This window comes from Gymnoscopelus microlampas (genome assembly GCF_963454915.1).
Source record: "Gymnoscopelus microlampas genome assembly, chromosome: 6".
Lineage (NCBI taxonomy): Eukaryota > Metazoa > Chordata > Actinopteri > Myctophiformes > Myctophidae > Gymnoscopelus > Gymnoscopelus microlampas.
Genome location: NC_139943.1, coordinates 50,319,698 through 50,345,136, shown reverse-complemented (window position 1 = coordinate 50,345,136; position 25,439 = coordinate 50,319,698). Strand labels below are relative to the sequence as shown.

The 25,439-nt window shown below is 40.1% G+C and overlaps 1 protein-coding gene across 5 annotated transcripts; it reads left to right on the top strand.

Moving 5' to 3' along the window:
* The first annotated feature begins 982 nt into the window (after positions 1-982).
* Positions 983-16,002, top strand: parp16 (poly (ADP-ribose) polymerase family, member 16). 5 transcript variants are annotated; one of them, XR_014600989.1, is made up of 8 exons: positions 983-1,111; positions 4,336-4,512; positions 5,153-5,290; positions 5,533-5,739; positions 7,037-7,208; positions 9,096-9,240; positions 11,865-12,309; positions 12,344-16,002. XR_014600989.1 is itself a non-coding variant. In XM_084060152.1 (7 exons), the coding sequence occupies exons 2-7, from the start codon at positions 4,342-4,344 to the stop codon at positions 11,995-11,997; spliced, it is 966 nt and encodes a 321-aa protein (XP_083916278.1). In that variant the 5' UTR covers positions 983-1,111; positions 4,336-4,341; the 3' UTR covers positions 11,998-16,002. The 5 variants fall into 5 exon arrangements, 1 of the variants encoding a protein (XP_083916278.1); XR_014600990.1 differs by having other exon boundaries at positions 11,865-12,847; positions 12,900-16,002; XR_014600991.1 differs by having other exon boundaries at positions 11,865-13,524; positions 13,580-16,002.
* Positions 16,003-25,439: the final 9,437 nt, after the last annotated feature.

Sequence of the window (25,439 nt, the reverse complement as noted above, 5' to 3'; positions counted from 1 at the left end):
GCATCTTGGAATTGGATTCACAAATAATTTTGAGGCTCTCCCCATATTATAATGTAGTTCTTCTAGCTATCTGTCTATCTATGCATGATGCGTGATAGTGATATACAGCATGATGGATGGGAAATGAAGTTCCCCAAAATGTAGTCCTCATAGCTACCCATGGCGTAGTGTAGTATGGGAAATGTAGTTGTCAATAATTCTTCTAGCCATGGTTTGCTGACGTCATGTGTGACGTGTGTCTGTTTATGTAGCTAGATGCTAGCTAGCAGCTAGTAGCTGCTTTATGCAGAAACAAACTAACAAACCAACGAGTGTAGGAGGAACTAATAATACAAATCATCATCTTATGATGATGATGCTCTTTCTAAAATTATTAAATGGACTAAATATCCATAAATAGAGTTTGTCCACTAGAGGGCGACACAGTCCATAGAATAGAATTAGAGGCATCCTGACTTCTGTTTTATTCTATTCTTTTGTTTCAGGATGACAACATGTGTACTATATATAATATAATATATGATATAATATACATAGAATATGATATAATATAATATATGATATAATATATATAGAATATGATATAATATATATAGAATATGATATAATATAATACATATAACTATATATAATATATGATATACTATAATATATACTATAATATACAACCTCTTCTACACTCTGGTTTAAAGGTCTCTGGTCACGTGGCCTTATTATTGTTGCTCCTTTTGGGCTTGTTTCATAGATGTTGCTTGTTTCTCTCGCAACACTGGAAGTAGCTGATGTTGGTGTTCATTATTACTATATGTAGTTACTCGTTAGAATAAAAGATGGACATAAATACCAAATGAAACCTATTTTAAACCAGGGGAATCATTTTAGAGGTGCACGGCACCGGGGGTTCCGGTGGTGCGTTCCGGCTGCTTGATGACGTAAAGTTATTTCCGCTCTGGACCGGATCAGGAACCTGAAGACAGTATCGATCCCACCGAGGCTAGATGTTGGTTAAGTTAACATAGATATCTATATGAAGCTAATGCTAATGCTAACATGTTTATTATTATAACTCTATGGACATGACTGACGTCATCAACACCAACAAACACTGAAGGTAAACAACATGCTTTAATGTATTTATTAATTCATAAAGGTTTTGATTCCATGAATGAATGTAGAAGAATCATTAAATACTAAATAAACACTAACTAGCTCAGGATGCTAACTTCAGCTAGCTGCTAACTTCAGCTAGCTGCTTTTGTTTGTTTGATTGAATACTTAACAGTTTGCATAAGAAGCACATAAAGTACAGTTCAATACAAAAGGAGCTAAAGGATTTAAACTCAAGAAAGCACTATGTCTTGTTTCCATTGAGGTCCTTGCACTCAATTCATAGGAACATTTAAGATAGCATAGCAGCCTCGACTGTTTCTGTTATAGCCATATGGTTCACATGACGCTCGTCTGTCACAAAGTGTCATGGTGGAACTTCTACCTGGCTTTAGTACTTTCTCCATTTACAGCCCGTACATCTACATAAACGTTCACATTTACAATATAAAGTGCTGACCTCATGGCCATGGATGTTACAAGTTGAAACGGGTGGGTCTAAGTACCCGTATCTTTCGTATTGTTCAATACAAAGCTTTTTAATCCGATTGGTGGCCATTTTCTCAGATTGTTTTCCCATGCTTTCAACAACGCGACCTTATTGGTTGGGAGGTGTATTGCACGCTGGTACATTATAACTATGAGAAAATGGCCATCGATTGGATTAAAATGATTTTTATTAAACAATACAGAAGATACGGGTACTTAGACCATCCCGTTTCAACTTGTAACATCCATGACCATGAGGTCAGCACTTTATGTTTGACATGTGAACTTTAATGTAGATGTACGGGTTGTAAATGCAGAGAATACCAAAACAAGGAACACGCTCCGCCATGACAGTTTCAGGGTTAATTCTGTTGGTAAGTTTAGTTTCATTAAGTTGTAACCAGACTGACATCAGGGCGATTATGTCATGATTAAACATTTAAGTTGACCATTAATCGTCAGACAAATAATTGAGATTAACGATTTTATTGTGTTTTTGGCCATTGAGCATTTGAACATAAGAATACAATTTAAATGTCTATACTTAAATATACAAATAAATTAAAATATATTTAAAAAAAAAATGTAATAGTGGAAATAGCAGATCTACAAGCTTACAACAAGCTTGCATCTATTTCTTGACGATTATTGCAAAAATAATTGCGATTATGTCATAATTGTGACAGGCCTGTGACCGGATCATGACAATATATCATAATAAATAATACTATAATAATAATAATATAATATTGTACAGGACGTTGTGGACGTGCTAATATAAATTAGCGATCTCTGATGATGATTTTGTTTGAATAGTTTATGAAAAGTTTGCAGATTTTATTATAGTAGTTTATTAACAGATTGTACAGAGTTAGAGGTGTGTGTGTGTGTGTGTGTGTGTTAATTGGCCTACAGTTCTAGGTTAATGTTTAAAACAATGTTGTAATTAATTAAGCAGCAACATTACAATAAATAAAGAAAAACATCACATGGATGCAACTGGGACGTATCATCAGTGTTGTAGCCTAGGGTCATCGTGTAAGGATAATTCCTTTTAACAGGTCGTTCATGAAAGTCCTTGCGGTCTTGTTTCCAATGAGAACCTGTGAGCAATTAGGGGTTAAGAGTCTTGCTCAGGAACAAATTTCATTTCATCGACACATATGCGGACCTGGCCTGGAATCGAACCTGGGGCAACCAGGGCCTCTGGCTCCCTAGGCGGGCTCACTAACCATTCAGCTATGGCCGCCCGTGTTTTGGGTCTCGCAACATACAACATACACCCTCGCCCAGGTGACCCAGCCAGGGTTGATCAAGCCCCGACTTACGTCCCAGTAGCTACCCACGGTCAGTCCTATAGGGAAAGACAGGGCTACTCAGTCCCCTTCTCCGGAACTACTCTGCCGGGACTCGGGGAGGCTCTGGCACGTGGAGGGACTAGGCTCTGTGGGTTGTCTCCTGGCCGGGCTCCTCCTTCGTCTCACCAGGTCCAGGACCTGAGCGCTGCGCCAGATCCAGTGCACCGCCCCGATCCAAACATTTACTTCTGGCGTGATGTTCCCTTGGGCCGTGGTGGTACTGCAGGCTCCACTTGCGGATTGCTTGAATGGCCCTCCTAAAGCCCTCACGGTGGCTTTGTTGGGCTTCTTCCTCACGGAAGACACAGCCTGGGGCGCTAACCCATACTGCTCCCGGGATGCCGTCTACATTCCGGCTGTCAACAGTCTCTCCTGTGGTCACCAAACTATTCCTGGTTGTCACATAGTCTAGTCCTATGAGCCACTATAAAGTATCTTTAAGAAAGTGCAAATCAAAGTTACTTAAACTAAAATGTGTTCTCTGTGGACTAACAGTTTGACATGAATTTATATTTTTTATATATCATATTTTATTTATTATATTATTATATTTGTTAACAGTAGAAACACATTGTTCTGACTCTTTGACATTAATTTATAGATCATATTTTATATATTATATTATATATAATAATCCAATGAGACACAGAGACAGAACTGATATTGTCCTACTAATGTGTGTGGAGAAGGAAACCATGTTTTCCAATAACCTTTTTCATTAATTGTATGCAAAAAATGCATTGCATTTCTTTTTTTATTCCCCCCCAAAAATGTAAAATAAATAACAACAATATGAGTCACCAGAACCAAGGACAATGTTTTAAATGAATCTAACATGGTTAAAATTGAGTTTAAAGTTACAATGGGTTTGTTTGGAAGGGGGCGTGTGACGCGTGTCTCGTCAAATTAATATCATGAATACTGAATCAAGCTAAAAGGTGTCTGAGGTGAAACATTAAAGCCTGTAGATGATAAAATGACCCTAAACATGTTGGAAAGGGAGAAATAATTGTAATTGTCTAGTGGTCACCATCATGGAGGATGTCAGGGAGCTGGTATCTTAATGTCGCAGTCTGGTAGTTGTCATTAACATTGTTATCAGTGATGTTAACATTGTTAACAGTGATGTTAATTATCTAGTCATTAACATCGTTAACAGTGACGTTAATGATCTCGTTAACAGGTGATCATGGATGCGGTCAGAGATCTGGTGGTCTCATGTCTTCACAGAGACCCTGTAGTCGTTAACATCGTTAACAGTGGTGTATTATCTCCTTGTGATCATCGAGGTGGTCAGAGAGCCGGTGGTCTGATGTCTTCACAGATACTGTACCCTGTAGTTATTAACATCATTAACAGTGGTTGATTATCTCGTTAACAGGTGATCATGGAGGCGGTCAGAGATCTAGTGGTCTCATGTCTCCACAGAGACCCTGTTGCAGCAGATCTTCGTCTCAGCCTGTTCGTAGCAGCGGCTCAGAGCTATAAGAGAGACTCTGTCCTCAGACCGTTTCCTCCATCATACATCAGCACAGAAAACAAAGACTTTGAGGAGCTGGTAAGATAAATATACTCTATATTATTATTCACACATATGCTCTATATTATTATTCACACATATACTCTGTTATTATTCACAAATATACTGTATGTTAATATTCACAAGTATGCTGTATATTATTATTCACAAATATACTCTGTTATTATTCACACATATACTGTATGTTATTATTCACAAATATACTGTATGTTATTATTCACAAATATACTTTATGTTATTATTCACAAATATACTGTATGTTATTATTCACAAATTTACTGTATGTTATTATTCAATCACCAATATGTGTTTCTCATCCATTGAAAACTCTGTGATACAAAGGAAACATTATGAGGTGTTTTAACATAAATCTGTGTTGAAAGGTGCTTTTATATGTATTATTATGATTCATTTCTAATACTTCTCAAACGGCACTGAAGTACTATTTATTTATTATATAATTGAGCCAAACAAAGGCATTCATACATAAAGCAAACACAATATCTCATGTTTACCAGAAAATACCTTCAATGCTGGTTCTGTTAGTTTAGTTTGACAGCAATAGAAACAGTCAGCAGAATGAGGCTCACTTTAGCTGTAAAAATATAATAATAATAATAATAATAATAATAATAATAATAATATGAATGTTCTACAGCTAACAGATGCTAGCTCTCTGCCTGGTGTGAGGGATCTGGTGAGACTGAGATCTGGAGAATCAAACCAACATTTATCTCTGGTCCACTGGGTTCTGTCTTCTAGAAGCTTTGCTGTCAAAACCCTGCAGAAAGAAGAGGTAGAGAGCTACAACTATTGATTATTGTCTCATGGCATGGCGAGAGAGTATGTTTTGCACCTTGTGTGTGTGTGTGTGTGTGTGTGTGTGTGTGTGTGTGTGTGTGTGTGTGTGTGTGTGTGTGTGTGTGTGTGTGTGTGTGTGTGTGTGTGTGTGTGTGTGTGTGTGTGTGTGTGTGTGTGTGTGTGTGTGTGTGTGTGTGTGTGTGTTAATGGGTCATGTTAATGCTGGTTTGTGTTCAGTATGCTAAACTCTGCAGCCTGACGGAGAATGAAGGCATCTCTACGCCCGTACCAGACTTCCTGTTTGAGCTGGAATACAGCGACCAGCTCAACCTCCAGTTCCAGAAGACCAGAGGAGACCGAGACGTTTTCTACGCCTTCCATGGGAGTCGTCTGGAGAACTTTCACTCTATAGTTCACAACGGTCTGCACTGTCACCTTAATAAGGTTAATATACTATATATATACCATATATATACCATATATATACACCTGGAGAACTTCCACTCTATAGTTCACAAGGGTCTGCACTGTCACCTTAACAAGGTTAGTATACTATATACATTTATTACACGGCTTGGTTGAATGCTCGATTCTGATTGGTCAGTCATCGGTCATTATTTCTGGATGACCGATGAGCTCAATAACGGACCGCTGTCTAATCAGAGACTCAGAACACCTGCTCATATCAACCTGCGCTGCTTGATTTTATGCTTTATCCAACATGACAGCCATGTAAACAAACAACCAATGTCATTTACAACTAAACGTTGCTCTCAAGAATGTTTTTGAAAACATTTGAAGTGAGAAATAGACGATGCAATAACCGAAAAGTCATTCTATTTGATCCACTACACTTCCTTGTTTATCGTGGCGCAACAACGGGGGAATACCAAAACGCTCGCCCCAAAACATAGTCGCCCCGGGGCAAATCCGGCGGTATTACAGGCAAATCGGCAGTAAATAGAATGGGGGGCGAGTGTGTTTTGGGGCGAGTTTTTTTCCATTTCGTCATTTGTTTTTGCGAGGCGAACTTGTCCGCCCAGCCCAATACTTATGGAATACTTTCATTGCCGTAAGCAAGGAAATACTTCGTTTTGTTGTTACTTTTGGGTAAATGTATTTATGTATTTATTAAGTAGCCGTGTAATAAGCGATTAAGCGATTAACCACCTCGGCTTCGCCTCGGTGGTTAATCGCCCTGTCGGGCTTTAAATTTCAATAATGACTACCTCCCCATGCATTATCCCTTGCATAAACTGCCCACAAAGTTCAGAAACTTCGGTCGATTATTTCTCCCCTTTAACACATTGGCTGCCATGGACGCAGATCTGCGTTCTATTAAATAAAACCGTGGGCTGCCAGAAGAGCCCAGAACGCAGATCTGCGTTCTGTTGTTTAATTGTGGTTTAATAGACGATCGCGCTGTTTTCTGTACATTCCGAGATCAGGTTCCCTTTTGTTTCAGACGTCTCTCTTTGGGGAGGTGTTTATGGTTATGTTGCAGACGTCTCTATTTGGGGAGGTGTTTATGGTTATGTTTATGGTTATGTTCCAGACCTCTCTCTTTGGGGAGGTGTTTATGGTTATGTTTATGGTTATGTTGCAGACCTCTCTCTTTGGGGAGGTGTGTATGTTTATGTTGCAGACATCTCTCTTTGGGGAGGTGTTTATGTTTATGGTTATGTTGCAGACGTCTCTCTTTGGGGAGGTGTTTATGGTTATGTTTATGGTTATGTTTCAGACCTCTCTCTTTGGGGAGGGGACCTACCTCACCAGTGACCTCAGCATGGCGGTCCTCTACAGTCCCCATGGTAACGGATGGAGGGAGAGTCTGCTGGGCTCTCAGCTGAGCTGTGTGGCGCTCTGTGAGGTCATCGACCACCCAGAGGTCAAATGTCAGGTGAAGAGGAAAGGTAGGTTGCTGTGAGAGGTCAGAGGTCAAGGGTCAGGTGGTCTGCCGTTATCAGGATGTTTTAAATCTTAACTCTTTCATTGCCAAGGATGGGAATTCCCGTCCGATTCTGCAATGGCTCTCATTGCCAAGGACGGAAATGGACCAAAATTTATAATAAAAAAATATATATATTTTTTTCATTTATTTTTTTGGGAGTTTTCTCAAAGGAACTAGGAGATAACGCTATCCAAAAAAATGCTGCTCCATTCACTTCAATGTTTAAAAATAAACACAGAAAAAAACATTTTTTTCCTGTTTTTACCATGTATTTTTGAGTGAAACATGCTATTTTCAACATCAAACAAATGTTAACGAGGTCACAATGGCCTCGTTGACATTTGTGAAACCACACCTGAAAACTCTCAGTGATTAGCAACCATCAGGGGATCAATCATACTGGAGATAAATATTCTGTGACTACTTGAAAAGGTAAGATAATCCTGGCACTGGGCAAACACAGCCAGAAATAAGTCTGGCAGTGAACGAGTCAAGACATTTACCTAGCTTTTAGCATCACTCCTTTTTTAATTCTATTTCTATTTTTGTTACATTTTCTTTTTCCCTTTGTGTTTTTATTTTTTATTGTCCTTTTTCCTTTCATTAATGTTAATGAAATGTTATATAATGTTTCATCAATGAGAGATAGAACATACGCTGAGGTAACCGGAACCATCGCCCCAAAACACACTCGCCCCCATTGTGTACTGAGCTGAGGTGTAGGAGTACCTGGTGGCGACCGTTCCCAGGTCGCCGGTCACTTTTCGCTGAGGTTACCGGAACGCTCCATAAGACATTATATAACAGTTTATATCCAGGCCACATAGCGACACATTGTTGACCGTGTTGTGTTGTTACTATTATTATTATTATTGTTTGGCATCGGGAAGGAGAGCTGAGTCTGACATCATTCTTCCTCATTTTTCAAAGGTAGGCCTCGTTAGTTATAGGCTGCTGTAGCCTACGGATTAAACAAGTGTTCTGTGTTAATAAACACATGTTTACTAAATAAAGTCTCATTTTTATTATCATTAGGGCTTTGATGCTAATTCTAAACATGAAAGCTGCAGTTGTGGTGCTTAAAGGAAAGGGCGGTTTGCGATATCCTCTCAACTGCGCGTTGAAATAAAAAAAGAAATCGATCGACACATCGATAAATGCCCCCAACACGTCCACACGAAAAACATGAGTCGTTTCCCATCCCTAGTTTGTAATGTGGGCTAGCATGGGAGCGTCTCTGAGGAATCTGGTGGGGTGTCGTCATGGCCTTGGTTGGCTGAAGGGGCCATGAGTTTCTTTTGGCACATCTTCTTTACAGGTTTAATTGAGAACGCTTCTTTTTGAACCCCCAGGTTTTCATAGTGAGCTTGGATCTGATCTAGAGCTTTTATAGAGACTTGAATGCGAGGGAAGTTTGTCAACCCTCAATTTGACAATTGTAGTGAAAAAACTGTTAAAACAGTTTCGCCACAATCAGTTTGTCAGTAATGAGCGAGCCTTTTGAAATAATGCAGAGGTTTGTAGATCTAGTTTGAAGCTGGTTGTTGCAGCCTAGTTGTTTTAGAGCCTTCCAGCGTTTATCTGAGGACTTTTAAGTTTTCCTCAATATTCTCATTTAACTAATTCCTTTTGGCATTTTTATCTCATGCTGTTTACTATGTTTCGTAGTTTTTTGCTCTTTACAAATAGATGCTCATTACGGTGTTTCCTGTATGCAGAGTAGCTTTTGTTTCTGAGTTTGTTACCACTGAACACACTAATGCTGGCTGCCTGCCTGATGTACATCTATCAGACTGTAATAAATCATACTGATAATAATAATAATAATTATTATTATATATTGTATTAGACTGTGAGCTGGTGGACCGTCAGCGCTCTAGAGCCAAGAACAGTGAGGGAGGAGAGGTTCCTCAGAAATACTTCATCGTCACCAACAACCTTCTGCTGAGAGTCAAATACCTGCTGGTCTACTCCCAGAGGAGACACCTGTCCAGGTAATATTAATAATAATAATTATAATATGGTCTATTCCCAGAGGAGACACATGTCCAGGTAATAATAATAATAACTAGAAAAAGTGCTCCTCGGAGCACAAGTCTCCGCCAGCAGACTTGTGTTGGGAATGTTGGGAATGTTCTAATTCTTATGTTCTAATTCTTACAAAAAATAGAACATGTTACTGTGTCATAGTAACATGACACAAGTGTCCTATCCGTCTGTATAACTGTCCTATCCATCCTGTCTGTATAAGTGTCCTATCCGTCCTGTTTGTATAAGTGGCTATCCGTCCTGTCTGTATAAGTGTCCTATCCGTCCTGTCTGTATAAGTGTCCTATCCGTCCTGTCTATGTAAGTGTCCTATCCGTCCTGTCTGTGTAAGTGTCCTATCTGTCCTGTCTGTGTAAGTGTCCTATCCGTCCTGTCTATGTAAGTGTCCTATCCGTCCTGTCTGTGTAAGTGTCCTATCTGTCCTGTCTGTGTAAGTGTCCTATCCAATTGTTACAGTATCCGCCATTTCGTGATTATTCCTGTCTTACCTCACTTTGAAAGAGGCAAAGACTCTTTCAAAGTGACACATGTATTTATAGCCCGTTATATGTCACTAGCCAATCAGATCACACTATTTCACCGTATTGTCAAGTGTCACGTGAGGCTCGACCAATGTTTGCTTGGCTGACGGATAGTGAAAACAAACTCTCCTGGCGGAGACAATAATTAAAGCTGAAAGCAGCGATAAGTGGAGCCAAGGCATGAAAGGCAAACAGCAATATGCAACAATAACACAATAGGACAAAGCAGCCCATGTAATTAACAAATGAGAATTCGCAACAGCTGAGCAGAGTGCTGAGGGATTGTGGCTAGCAATCCAGGGTTAAGAAACCTTACTCATAGACACCTCAACCCATGGCCATAGACAGGAATCGAAGCCTCAACCTTCGGACTCAACAGGCTGTCACAGTAGTGATTGAGCATGATGGTGTCTGTTGAAGATCATAAAGATGAAGTTCACAAACCATTTACCAATAGAGAAATGTGATGTCTCCTCTGTACCAAAACTAGTGAAAGTAGCCGATCCACAAGCTCACAAAGCATTGTTAGGTGAAAAGTTGTGAGATGGTAGATCAGCTATTTTCACAATGAAGTATGTCATACATTGAAAAAACATACTCTCAAATAAGCATTTCATGTCATCTTTAACAATTGCACATGCATTCATTGATACAATCATGTTGTGTGAAGTGCAATGCAATTTAAATGAAGTCTGCATGAGGTGAGGCCTGAACCGGCGACCTTGTGATTACAAGGCTAATGCTGTAGCAAGAAGCCATTGGACAAACATACCTGTAGTTGTGAAAAAGGAGCTGACACAGATGACAGTTTCACACAAATTGCTCAGAAATCCTGGTTTTAAGTGTTTTTCAAACTGCTCAATATGGCGGAAAATCTAAGGGCGGAGCTTACTGGTCAAAGTGATAGATGTGTTCCTTATGAGTCAAGGCACAAGTGTAAGCAAGTTTCACGACTTTCGGCCAAACGAGGCATGACTTATGCCTGTTTAAAGTTTGCATTTTCAAAAAATTGCTATAGCGCCCCCCTTTGGCCAATTGGAGTGAGATTGGTTTCAGTGATATTTGGAATGACTCTCTACATTACTGCAACGTTTCAAAGAAATGTGAGTCTTGCATGTATGTGTTAGGGGCAGATGAATAATTTTCATAAAACTGCAATAGTTAAAATCTATGGAATCCTGGAATTTTGGAGCAATCTGCACGAAACGTTTAACACTTGAACTTTGGACCTCTGCCGACAACTTCTAGGCGGCGGAATTTCCATAAGTGAAAAAAATGCAGAAGTTAGGAGCCAATGACTGTTTTTCATATAATTCAAAATGGTGGGAGATCTAAAGGTCAGAGGTCAAAAGTCAGAGCGTGAAAGTTGTTCAGCATGAGGAGACGCATATGTGTATCCAAGTTTCATGGCTGTAGGTCAAACAGGGCATGAGTTGTACCTGTTCAAAGTTGGCATTTTCAATTGAGTGCTATAGCGCCACCTTTGGACGAAAGATTGTGAGAATTATTTTTTGATCGTTTTTCATGACCATCTACCATATGGCCGAGTTTCGTAAAAAGCGACTGCACGGTTCAGCCAGAACTGCGAAAAGTGGCAGAAGAAGAAGAAGTGACAGAATACTGCCAATAACAAAACAGGTCCAGAGCTGAGCTCTGGCCCTGTAATAATAATAATAATATGGTCTACTCCCAGAGGAGACACCTGTCCAGGTACACAGTGCCTCCTAGTGGCCACATGGTGAATGATATGCATTGACATGTAGAGGTGTAATGATTTTAATAATAATTATCATTTTGGAGGTTGAATGAAATAAAAAAGAAAAGAAAAAGGGGAAATAGCTGATCTACAAGCTTACAACACGTCACATCATGTAGATTGTAGATCGGCTATTTTCAAACTTTTTGGGGCTCTAAATTGGACTTAATTGGCTAATACTCTCAAATGGATTCAGTTCATAGTGAAAAGGAACGTTTTACTGAATGAATGAACACTAACGTGTGTGTGTGTGTGTGTGTGTGTGTGTGTGTGTGTGTGTGTGTGTGTGTAGACATTCCAGCAGGACCTCCTGGGTGGTCCGCCATCATTTTGCTATCATGATGAGTCTCTACATCCTTCTGCTCATGTGCATCGGTGCCTTCAACTCCACCTCCTTCTGGAGCTTCTGGAACAAACTGTTCTAAACTCCTCCCCCTTCTGGAACAAGTTGTTCTAAACTCCTCGCCCTTCTCTGTGCTAAACTCCTCCCCCTTCTGGAACAAACTGTTCTAAACTCCTCCCCCTTCTGGAACAAGTTGTTCTAAACTCCTCGCCCTTCTCTGTGCTAAACTCCTCCCCCTCATTCTGGAACAGGCTGTTTTAAACTCCTCCCCCTTCTGGAGCTTCTGGAACAAACAGTGTGTCTGAATCTCCACACACACACACTATATATATGATGTATATATAGTATATATGATTTATATATATATATATTATAACACATTCTCCTCTCAGACGTCCCTGGGGGGGGGGGGGGCACATGTTGACTAGGGGAGACATGAGTTACCATTCTGTCTCTATCAGGATGTAACTCCAACGGCGCTGAGTCGGCTGACGCTGACTTCGCACCGTTCGGCACGGCGAACCGGGAGTTCACTATTAGTCACTCTGGTATGTTATGGTACGTTCTGGGAGTGAGAGTGTCTAGGAAACTGTTAGGAACGACTCCAGGCTGTTATTTGTTCATTAGTGCCTTTTATTCAACATCATTACAGACAATCTGGGTTTAGGATGAAGAAGATGCATGATGAAGGTTTTAGTCTCTCTCTGTTATTACAACAGAATTATCATAGCCTTCCCATGGGTGTAATTAAGATATTAAAGCCTTTCCATGGGTGTAATTAAGATATTATATCCTTACCATGGGTGTAATTAAGATATTATATCCTTTCCATGGATGTAATTAAGATATTAGATCCTTTCCATGGGTTTAATTAAGATATTATATCCTTTCCATGCATTTGGAAATATGCTCTGAAAACTCAGATAATTCTGGTGTTGACGTCATACAGTTAGTTCTGATTATTATCAGTTAATTAATGAACAGTCAGAGTAGAAACTCATTAACTAATGTTGACGTTTTCGTCTTTTTAAATTCTTTCAGTTCATCCCCATTGTTTAAACATGAAACATGCTGTTTTGTTAGAACATACTGAGCAGTTAGTTCTCAAACGTTCGTATGTCAAGGACTCCCAAATTGATACAGGATGTATTTTGCCGCGGACCCCCATCTCAAAAGATTTTGTGCCAGGGACCCCCATACGAGAACATTTGTTTAAAACAAATGTTTTCCAAATTATTCCCCATTTTTCACATTTTATACGCTACGTTCACACAGACGCATCAGTCAGCATTTTGTTCTAAACACGTAGCAAAGGACCATCTGAAATGAGCTTTTATCATAGAGTTTAGTTTCTTTTTTTATTTTCTCAGTGACTCTTTCAGTCTGTAAGTACAGTCAGGGTCTAAGGAACATATTTACCAATAATGCAGCATCATTCATCTTATTGTGTATTCATGTATCATTGTGTTAAAGGGCCATTCTGTAATTTTATTTGTCATTCATCTTATTGTGTATTCATTTATTGTGTTAAAGGGCCATTCTGTAATTTTCATATCATTGTTTTTTGGGTTCTGGGTCACTTGTTCTTCTGTCCACCAAAGAGTGTAAAGTTTAAGACCAAACCGCACCCATGCAACTAGTCGCAACTCCTTGCAACAACACAGTTTTAAGGCCAGTCCACACCAATGCAACTCCTGGCAAATGTCATTGAGGCTGTGCTTTACAGAGCAAGAATACAATTACAGAAAAAGTACAAATTTAACAATGAAAGAAGAGCAAAAGCAAGGAGTTGTAAGTAGTTGCATTGGTGTGGTCTGGCCTTAGAGCTGGTCAGTCACAACGTTCTGTCCACTGACCACAGCGGTTACTAGTAGTTTAAAGTCATACTGTGTAACTTTTAGAAGTAAACAAACGTCATTTTGATGTCATCTTTCCCTGGTATGTTCTTCTGGATATGCATTCCACATAAATGTGTTATTATGACAACTTCTCTAAACTCTATTAAACACTATGTTTATCACTATGTGTTCCCCCGACACTCACGGCAAAATGACATACTGTAGGAGGATGAATTGAATTAATGTGTTTTAACGTTAATGAACTCATTTTCTGGCAACTTGTTGTTCCAAAGTATGGACGGGCTCTAGGACCATGCAGCCATTCCATTTTGAGCGACAATTCTATATTGATGAATCCATGTTACACCGTATGACTCTGAGAAGAGCAAAAAAACACTGTCTTCACCTGAAGCGACCGATACGTGTCTCAATTTAAGTATTTTTGTTGTAAGTATACAAGAATATGTGCAGGACCCCCTTTTTGCTTTTCTCAAGTTCATTACTCCTTTATACACGCTTGCCCATATCAGTAGGTGTTCAGAAGGACTTTTACACCGTATGGACGTTATGCTTCTGTCACTAGATTTATTGGAACGTTGGCCACTTTTGTTCAGTAAATCTTTATATTTACTTTTATATTCCTTGTAAAGCTGTAGATCTTCATCAACTATTGACTTTTTTTTGTTATAAATTGTAAAAAATAGTAATAAAACTATAATAAATACTTTATTGCCTGAAGGAGTGTTAAATAAAATCCAACCTGACTGTAAAAGGGAACATGACACCTGTATTATAGTTTAGAGTTAGTCTTCCTGGGACCCAAACTTATAAAGGCACATAATGAATTCATCACAAAAATGAGTGAAAACGGCTGATCTTGCTTGAAGCTTGTAGATCAGAACGTTTCGGGGAATTTGTTAGTTTGTTTTTTAATCTTTAGGCGAAACAAATGGTATATTTACCGTGCTTAAGTCGTGACCATTATAAAAGGGTCCGCTACCCGAGATGGGTCTCCACCCTAGGTTTGGGAAACACTGCTGTTTAGCTTGTATAATGAATGTTAATAAGAATGACAGACGGCTTTAGAGTAATTTCATTGTTAAGGCTTGTTGTGAATATTACTGTGTGGAACCAGGCCAATCCAGCTAATAATAATAATAATCTTTATTGTCTCCTCAGGAATATTCATCTTCACTGTCAGAAAAACACATGTATATACTCTATGGCACACAACAACAACATAACACCAAGACAAGTCCCCAGTATACATAGCTGGGACTAAACATTCACAAGTTACTGGCCCTCATTTATCAAAGTGTTATGGTACGTTCTGGGAGTGAGAGTGTCTAGGAAACTGTTAGGAACGACTCCAGGCTGTTATTTGTTCATTAGTGCCTTTTATTCAACATCATTACAGACAATCTGGGTTTAGGATGAAGAAGATGCATGATGAAGGTTTTAGTCTCTCTCTGTTATTACAACAGAATTATCATAGCCTTCCCATGGGTGTAATTAAGATATTAAAGCCTTTCCATGGGTGTAATTAAGATATTATATCCTTACCATGGGTGTAATTAAGATATTATATCCTTTCCATGGATGTAATTAAGATATTAGATCCTTTCCATGGGTTTAATTAAGATATTATATCCTTTCCATGCATTTGGAAATATGCTCTGAAAACTCAGATAATTCTGGTGTTGACGTCATACAGTTAGTTCTGATTATTATCAGTTAATTAATGAACAGTCAGAGTAGAAACTCATTAACTAATGTTGACGTTTTCGTCTTTTTAAATTCTTTCAGTTCATCCCCATTGTTTAAACATGAAACATGCTGTTTTGTTAGAACATACTGAGCAGTTAGTTCTCAAACGTTCGTATGTCAAGGACTCCCAAATTGATACAGGATGTATTTTGCCGCGGACCCCCATCTCAAAAGATTTTGTGCCAGGGACCCCCATACGAGAACATTTGTTTAAAACAAATGTTTTCCAAATTATTCCCCATTTTTCACATTTTATACGCTACGTTCACACAGACGCATCAGTCAGCATTTTGTTCTAAACACGTAGCAAAGGACCATCTGAAATGAGCTTTTATCATAGAGTTTAGTTTCTTTTTTTATTTTCTCAGTGACTCTTTCAGTCTGTAAGTACAGTCAGGGTCTAAGGAACATATTTACCAATAATGCAGCATCATTCATCTTATTGTGTATTCATGTATCATTGTGTTAAAGGGCCATTCTGTAATTTTATTTGTCATTCATCTTATTGTGTATTCATTTATTGTGTTAAAGGGCCATTCTGTAATTTTCATATCATTGTTTTTTGGGTTCTGGGTCACTTGTTCTTCTGTCCACCAAAGAGTGTAAAGTTTAAGACCAAACCGCACCCATGCAACTAGTCGCAACTCCTTGCAACAACACAGTTTTAAGGCCAGTCCACACCAATGCAACTCCTGGCAAATGTCATTGAGGCTGTGCTTTACAGAGCAAGAATACAATTACAGAAAAAGTACAAATTTAACAATGAAAGAAGAGCAAAAGCAAGGAGTTGTAAGTAGTTGCATTGGTGTGGTCTGGCCTTAGAGCTGGTCAGTCACAACGTTCTGTCCACTGACCACAGCGGTTACTAGTAGTTTAAAGTCATACTGTGTAACTTTTAGAAGTAAACAAACGTCATTTTGATGTCATCTTTCCCTGGTATGTTCTTCTGGATATGCATTCCACATAAATGTGTTATTATGACAACTTCTCTAAACTCTATTAAACACTATGTTTATCACTATGTGTTCCCCCGACACTCACGGCAAAATGACATACTGTAGGAGGATGAATTGAATTAATGTGTTTTAACGTTAATGAACTCATTTTCTGGCAACTTGTTGTTCCAAAGTATGGACGGGCTCTAGGACCATGCAGCCATTCCATTTTGAGCGACAATTCTATATTGATGAATCCATGTTACACCGTATGACTCTGAGAAGAGCAAAAAAACACTGTCTTCACCTGAAGCGACCGATACGTGTCTCAATTTAAGTATTTTTGTTGTAAGTATACAAGAATATGTGCAGGACCCCCTTTTTGCTTTTCTCAAGTTCATTACTCCTTTATACACGCTTGCCCATATCAGTAGGTGTTCAGAAGGACTTTTACACCGTATGGACGTTATGCTTCTGTCACTAGATTTATTGGAACGTTGGCCACTTTTGTTCAGTAAATCTTTATATTTACTTTTATATTCCTTGTAAAGCTGTAGATCTTCATCAACTATTGACTTTTTTTTGTTATAAATTGTAAAAAATAGTAATAAAACTATAATAAATACTTTATTGCCTGAAGGAGTGTTAAATAAAATCCAACCTGACTGTAAAAGGGAACATGACACCTGTATTATAGTTTAGAGTTAGTCTTCCTGGGACCCAAACTTATAAAGGCACATAATGAATTCATCACAAAAATGAGTGAAAACGGCTGATCTTGCTTGAAGCTTGTAGATCAGAACGTTTCGGGGAATTTGTTAGTTTGTTTTTTAATCTTTAGGCGAAACAAATGGTATATTTACCGTGCTTAAGTCGTGACCATTATAAAAGGGTCCGCTACCCGAGATGGGTCTCCACCCTAGGTTTGGGAAACACTGCTGTTTAGCTTGTATAATGAATGTTAATAAGAATGACAGACGGCTTTAGAGTAATTTCATTGTTAAGGCTTGTTGTGAATATTACTGTGTGGAACCAGGCCAATCCAGCTAATAATAATAATAATCTTTATTGTCTCCTCAGGAATATTCATCTTCACTGTCAGAAAAACACATGTATATACTCTATGGCACACAACAACAACATAACACCAAGACAAGTCCCCAGTATACATAGCTGGGACTAAACATTCACAAGTTACTGGCCCTCATTTATCAAAGTGGTGTAGACCAAATAATGGGCGTACGGCGAGATCGCCGCAATTGTGGGCATTTATCAATCTATCATGACTTTGACTTCATCGTACGGCCCGCTCAGATCTCGCGTCAGCTCTGAGGCCGCGTAGACAACATTTTATAAAGGCATACATCATGGACATGCGCGCCTATTTCATTTCCAAGTGACAATGATGAGCAATTAAAATCTAACATAGCCTATTTGCAATGTTGAAAGTTAGGTGCTTAGTTGGGTACATGTTGTGTTCATAACTCTTTCCTCAATCGCCCCATAAACGTTCAGATTATGACTGCCTTGCCAGGTTATCTCTCATTAACGTGGCGAGACGGCAGCCCCTGACTGACGGGGAATACATGATTGCTTTATTTTAGTGTAACTAGAATGCACACTGGCACTGCGCTCTGTAATTACTGTATAAACGTATTCCATTCATGACGATGTGATTGGTGTCATTCATGTACTTGACAGGATCCATGAGGGTTGGCAGCCCTGGCCTAAGGCAGGGCTGCCAACCCTCTCCTTTTGGACTCCTGGATTGTCATCTCTCCTTGATTTGGTATCAAACTCCCAAAATTCACCAGAACACAGGAAATGACATCTACTCTGTTAAAAGGTTTCGGGGGAAGGACCTGGGCTCAAATACCAGCTGGTTTGTTTGTACACTCCATTGACACTCCATAAATAAACGAGGGCCACTGGTTGGAACCAGGCCAATCCAGCTCACTACATGAATATCAAGTCAAACATGAAGGTCAGATCCTTCCCTGTAATCTGTTCTTTTTCTCTATTGTTCTGTGTTGTTCATTCAAACTTTAACATAAAAGACACATTTATTACACCTGGCAGTGGCTCAGGGCCTTGTTATCTAACTCTGTTATCTGAGCTTTTTATCAGTCAAATATGAGGCTGATAAACATGACAGGCTGCTTTGTTTAAGATCTCATCTTCCTGATAGGCCACTGATACAGTGGTGTGTTCATCTGAAGCTAAAACCATAATATATATACTTCACTGTCCGGAGTCCCCCAAGGGTCTGTACTGGACCCCCTCTTTTTCTTTTACCTGTAAAACAAATCTCTTCACTGAAAATAGCCGATCTACAAGCTCACAACGTGTCGCATTGTGACACATTGGCTATTTCTGCAGAAAACAAAAGTAAACTATAGGATCATAGAATGTAGAGAGACAGTGCAGTGTCTCAGTAAACTATAGGATCATAGAATACAGAGAGACAGTGTAGTGTCTCAGTAAACTATAGGATCATAGAATACAGAGAGACAGTGTAGTGTCTCAGTAAACTATAGGATCATAGAATACAGAGAGACAGTGTAGTGTCTCAGTAAACTATAGGATCATAGAATACAGAGAGACAGTGTAGTGTCTCAGTAAACTATAGGATCATAGAATGTAGAGAGACCGTGTAGTGTCTCAGTAAACTATAGGATCATAGAATACAGAGAGACCGTGTATCATAGAATACAGAGAGACAGTGTAGTGTCTCAGTAAACTATAGGATCATAGAATACAGAGAGACAGTGTAGTGTCTCAGTAAACTATAGGATCATAGAATACAGATAGACAGTGTAGTGTCTCAGTAAACTATAGGATCATTTTAACCTTTGCATAAGACTAAGGTCGTCAAGGTTACGGGCTGAGAGGCGGAACCTGAAGAGGTGAGCGTTCAGCCTCATTACATGCCCCGCCCCCATCTCTACAGGGTGTCTGAGTGACAGGATGAAAACAATAAGTCATTCTTCTAGAAGAATATTACAAAGAACAAGCTATCCTTTGTTGTTCCACTTCATTCTGTCTCTGTATGAGCTGCATCATAAATGCTCTGTTATTCAATAACTATCAAGGTGTGTGTGTGTGTGTGTGTGTGTGTGTGTGTGTGTGTGTGTGTGTGTGTGTGTGTGTGTGTGTGTGTGTGTGTGTGTGTGTGTGTGTGTGTGTGTGTGTGTGTGTGTGTGTGTGTGTGTGTGTGTGTGTGTGTGTGTGTGTGTGTGTGTGTGTGCGCGCGCGCGCCAACATCATTGATTCATTGATACATGTCATACTTATTGTTGCTGTCGGGCAGAAACCTTGTATCTCCATAGTTAAACTGTTTATGTTTTTCCGAGTAGTTCACCCAAAAAATATATTATTTTCTATCAATGACACCCCATGAAGCCTTGAATTCATTAATTTGTTGTTAAATAACTCTATATTGTGATAGTAATCATTACTATTCACCTGTTTCCTAGGCTGTGTGTTTTCCACTTCCTGTCGATTTGATCCAATGAAATCCAATGAAACTGGTCAGATGACCAATGATATCCAATGAAATCGACAGGAAGTGGAAAACACACAGCCTAGGAAACAGGTGAATATAATGTAGCAATGAGTTCTAGAATACAGAGCTTTAACCTTTAAACAAAAACCTTTTTGTTTTCACCAAAACATCACTTAACCAACATTTAAACTGCACAGAAAGGTTGAACAAAATATAAACATAAGAGCTTAAGTTAGTACTTAATATTGTAGATATGAATGAAAGACGTGAGGCGATATACAGTAGTACTGTATGAAATTATTACATTTAATTCACTATTTTAACTAAAGAAATGGTTTTCAGGTTTCACATAGAGTTGGGAGAGTTAGCTGCCATGTTCATTTGCTACATTGTTACTGGTGTCGACGTCCTGTGAGATTCATCAGCAGCCATCAGCTGGGTGCAGGTGGACAGGATGGAACCAGGCACATGAAATACCCTTCAGGATGACTCTGTTGAAACACATGAAACACAATAAAACACAGTGTCAGTTACAGTTTAATGCCCAAAGCTAAACACATTGATTTATTCTACAAAACAAAACATGCAAGTGATGGTCAACCAGTGGCTAGGTGGTTACAGTGACCTACCAGTAAGGTGATGCTAGGTGGTTACAGTAACCTACCAGTAAGGTGATGCTAGATGGTTGTGGATGACCTACCAGTAAGGTGATGCTAGGTGGTTACAGTGATCTACCAGTAAGGTGATGCTAGGTGGTTACAGTGACCTACCAGTAAGGTGATGCTAGGTGGTTACAGTGACCTACCAGTAAGGTGATGCTAGGTGGTTACAGTGACCTACCAGTAAGGTGATGCTAGGTGGTTGTGGATGACCTACCAGTAAGGATGCTAGGTGGTTACAGTGACCTACCAGTAAGGTGATGCTAGGTGGTTGTGGATGACCTACCACTAAGGTGATGCTCGGTGGTTACAGTGAGTGATGCTAGGTGGTTGTGGATGACCTACCAGTAGCTTGAGGTGATGCTAGGGGGTTGTGGATGACCTACCATTAAGGGGATGCTAGGTGGATGTGGATGACCTACCAGTAGGTTGAGGTGATGCTAGGGGGTTGTGGATGACCTACCAGTAAGGTGATGCTAGGTGGTTGTGGATGACCTACCGGTAGGCTGTGACACACAGGGTGGAGATGTGATGCTAGGGGGTTGTGGATGACCTACCAGTAGGCTGTGACACACAGGGTGGAGATGTGATGCTAGGGGGTTGTGGATGACCTACCGGTAGGCTGTGACACACAGGGTGGAGAGGTGATGCTAGGTGGTTGTGGATGCATCGTCCAAACTGCTTCAGACAGGAAGTGTCGTTTGGGCTGCAGGGGCGGGAACAGGCTGGGGGCGGAGCTTTGAGGAGCAGACAACCTGAACAGGAAGTGTGCTGACAGGAGCCGTGACACGGCTGTTTCTGTACCGAAACAAACCTAGAAAATAACATGTTGTACATTGAATAATTAATTAATATATTAATACATTAACATATCCTCGCTGTTGGGCAAATGAAAAGTATTAAAAAGTGCTTTATCATCACCTTGACAATAACTGTTACAGAATATGATGTATATCATCACCATGACAACCTTTGTTATAGAATATGATGTTTATCATCACCATGACAACCACTGTTATAGAATATGATGTTTATCCTCACCTTGCTGAGCAGATCTCAGAGGGGTTGGCCTTGCAGAAGGCCTTAGAACATTCTGGAAGACAGTTCTCCTCATCCTGGGACTCCAACACTGCATCAAACCAGATTATTTCCCTTATTGATGTGTATGTGTACATATATACAGCATTAAACCAGATTAATCATCCTCATAGATGTGTACGTGTAGCATTAAACCAGATTAATCATCCTCATTGATATGTATGTGTATATATACAGCATTAAACCAACAAATACAAGCCCCAAAATGCTCGCCCCAAAACACGCTCGCCCCTGGTCAAATTCGACGACCTCGGAATGGTCGCCACCAGGTATTCCTAAACGTAACCTCAGTAAAACTATGCCTAATCCTAACCTTATTCCTAACCTTAACCTCAGTAAAACTATGTCTAAACCTAACCTTATTCCTAACCTTAACCTCAGTAAAACTATGTCTAAACCTAACCTCATTCCTAACCTTAACCTCAGTAAAACTATGTCTAAACCTAACCTTTTTCCTAACCTTAACCACAGTAAAACTATGTCTAAACCTAACCTTATTCCTAACCTTAACCTCAGTAAAACTATGTCTAAACCTAACCTTTTTCCTAACGTTAACCACAGTAAAACTATGTCTAAAATTAAACCTAACCTTATTCCTAACCTTAACCTCAATAAAACGAATAGGCTACGCTGGGGGCGAGCCTGTTCAGAACACCATATCAGTCCTCAGCTCATAAAAACACTGTTAATGTATTATTATTGATACAAGATGCACCACGTATGAGACATTAAAGGTGCTGGAAGATATTTTAGGGTTGTATGTTTTTTATTTTATTATTAGCTCAATATTGTGATAGTAGTCATTGCTATAGAGTGTTTTGTTCAGTAACCTGTCTCTCCTGCTCTTTAGTAAACACGTGGAACATTTCATGTCAGAAGAGACTACTAATGTTCCAACTCCTATTATCAGCTCATTTCTTTGTTTCATCTGTTTATCCTGTATGAGTTCTCTCTCCTGATTGGATGAGATTGTCATCCCACCTGTTTACTGAAGAGTGGAGAGACGGGGAGACAGACTCCTGTTATTGACACACACTCTTATGATTAAAGCAATTTAACACTTATTTTAACAAGAATATTTCACTTATACCCCCGATATTAAACACATAGTTTAACTAGACAAAGTGCTCCTCGGAGCACAGGTCTCCGCCAGGTCATGGTACGTTATTGTGGCCTCCTGGTGGCGCTATAATAGGCCATTTGTTCTTAGGCCTTTCACGGCAATCGGACACTGCATTCATGATTTGAAGCATTTTGTTCCAAAAATGTGTTTTGCTAAATTAGACCTGCTGGTGGCACTATAACAGGCCAATGTGAAAAGGGTGACATTTCTTCCTCGGCCTAGTGGGAATGAGTGGGAAATTTTCACGGAAATCGCACACTGCGTTGATGATTTGAGGCATTTTGTTCAAAACAAACTTGTCCTGCAAACTTGGAAGGCAATCTTAGCCAATCAGGATGGAATATGGAAAATATGACAGACCCGTGTTGATCACAGGACTCTAGAGATAGGCTACTGTATACCGATTTGTGTGATGTTTGGACAAAGGTTGTAGGAGTAATATTAAAAAAATGTATTTTGCAAAAGTCGGCCTCCTGATGGCGCTATAACAGGCCAATCTGAAAAGGTTCGGCTTTGGCATCTATAGGGAGTGTGTGCACAGTTTCGCGGCGACCGGGCCAACGGTGCCGGAGATTAGCTGTTCACAGACAGACGGACACACGGACGGACGGACAGGGTGCAAAACATAGTCATAGTCTCGTTTCATAGTCTGCCTTTAGGCCTGGTGGAGACAATAAACATATAAGATAATAAATACTAAGATTAATGAACGTATGTAGCAGGATGGGCGTTGGTTCCCGCGCTGGATGTCTGTCTCCACTAGTTGTGGCGCATGTCGCCACGCCGTCCTCGGCGGGGGCGTGTCCACGGCCTCTAAACCAAGCTGACCCGGGTGTAGTTGCACCATTGGAACGTCAGTTCTCGTTTGGGCGACCGTGATGTAGGACACGGTGGGCCGTATTAACACGGCAACCGCGTTGCTCAAGATCGCCTATATGGTTTAATGGTTGTCTTCCATCCCTGGTCGCCTGGGTCTACAAACTCTGGCTAAACGGCCAGAGTGTTTATTTAGTTGTTTTGTGTTTGTTTAGTTTATTTAGTTGTTTTGTGTTTGTTTAGTTTATTTAGTTGTTTTGGTTTGTTTAGTTTATTTAGTTGTTTTGTGTGAGACCGTCGGGCACATAGAGGCCTGTAAACAGACGTCATCCTTTACCTCTGGTAATAGAATGATGTCATTTTAATATATTGTACGGTGCGTTACTAACTACTATTACCTTTTCAGGACGGGTGCTGCATAGGGACCGTTGGGAACAGGTGACATGGTAGTGGTACCCCCCCCCCCCCCCTCCCTTTCATTTGTGTTTCTAATTCCCTTTTTGTTCTTTTACTTTGTTTTGCTGTGATTTATTAGGGTGTTACTGCCCTTCACATGGGCCTGTTATAGCGCCACAGATTTTGTCCAAACATCACGCAAATCGGTGTGTCAGTATCTCTATAGTCATTAAAGGACGACTTCACCGCTTTTCAACCTATCTTCATATCATTGGTCCTCACGAATACTCATGATAGAGGACCAATTATATGAAGATAGGTTGAAAAGCGGTGAAGTCGTCCTTTAAACAAAACGGGTATTTCAGATTTTTCATATTCCATCCTGATTGGTCCAAAATGCCTCAAATCATCAACACAGCGTGCGATTTCCGTTCAATTTTGCACACACATTCTCACTAGGCCAAGGAGGTAATGCCACTTGAAAATTAAATCAGCCTCATGGTGGCGCTATAACAGGCCGATTCGTGTTTTTACCTATAACTATAACTTTGCAATCTCTAGAGGCCAAGGAAAAACCCTACCTTTTTCACATCTGCCTTTTATAGCGCCACCAGGAGGCCGGCTTATATAAAATACATTTTTGGAAATTACTCCTTCAGATTTTATCCAAATTTCACGCAAATCGATATACATGATCTCCATAGTCATGTGATCAAGACGGTCTGTTAGAGTTTTCATATTCCATCCTGGCTAAGATTGACATATAAAGTTTGCAGCAGTGGCCTGTTTTGAACAAAATTCTGCAAATCCACCCTAAAATGCCATCCTATCATAGCGCCACCAGGAGGCCGATTTTTGCAAAACCATTTGTTTTATATTGCTCTTACAAATGTTGTCCAAACATCACAAAAATCGGTACATTATCTCTTTAGTCAAGTGATCAAGACGGATCCGTCCGATTTGTCATATTCCATCCTGATTGGCTGACTCCAAACATTGCTGGCCCACAATAACCTACCTGACCTGGCGGAGACCTGTGCTCCGAGGAGCACTTTTTCTAGTTCACTATAAAATGGTAGAATGAAAATAATAATCTGTACCTGCTGTACAGCTTCCTGTGTTCTCTGGCAGCTTCCTGTCAGTGACATCATCATCATCATCGTGGTGCTGAACGTTAAGGACACACACCAGGCCCCGGTCACACTTCCCCAGGTGGTCCCATGTGCCCCCGCAGGGCTCCCCGGCCAGGCGGGCGCACGCCGGGCAGCAGCCGCACACGCCCGTGGTGATGCCGCCTGGACACTGCAGCTTCAGCGCCCGCCTCTGGGTGGCGCAGTGGAGCCGCTCACAGGGCGGGCAGTGGAGGCTCTGCAGGGTCTGAGCTGTG

Bases quoted from the DNA above. Each gene is read 5' to 3' on its own strand.
- parp16 (XM_084060152.1), top strand. From the start codon at position 4,342: ATGGAGGCGGTCAGAGATCTAGTGGTCTCATGTCTCCACAGAGACCCT. The intron at 4,513-5,152 runs GTAAGATAAATA...AATGTTCTACAG, and splicing joins ACAAAGACTTTGAGGAGCTG to CTAACAGATGCTAGCTCTCT. The intron at 7,209-9,095 runs GTAGGTTGCTGT...ATATTGTATTAG, and splicing joins ATGTCAGGTGAAGAGGAAAG to ACTGTGAGCTGGTGGACCGT.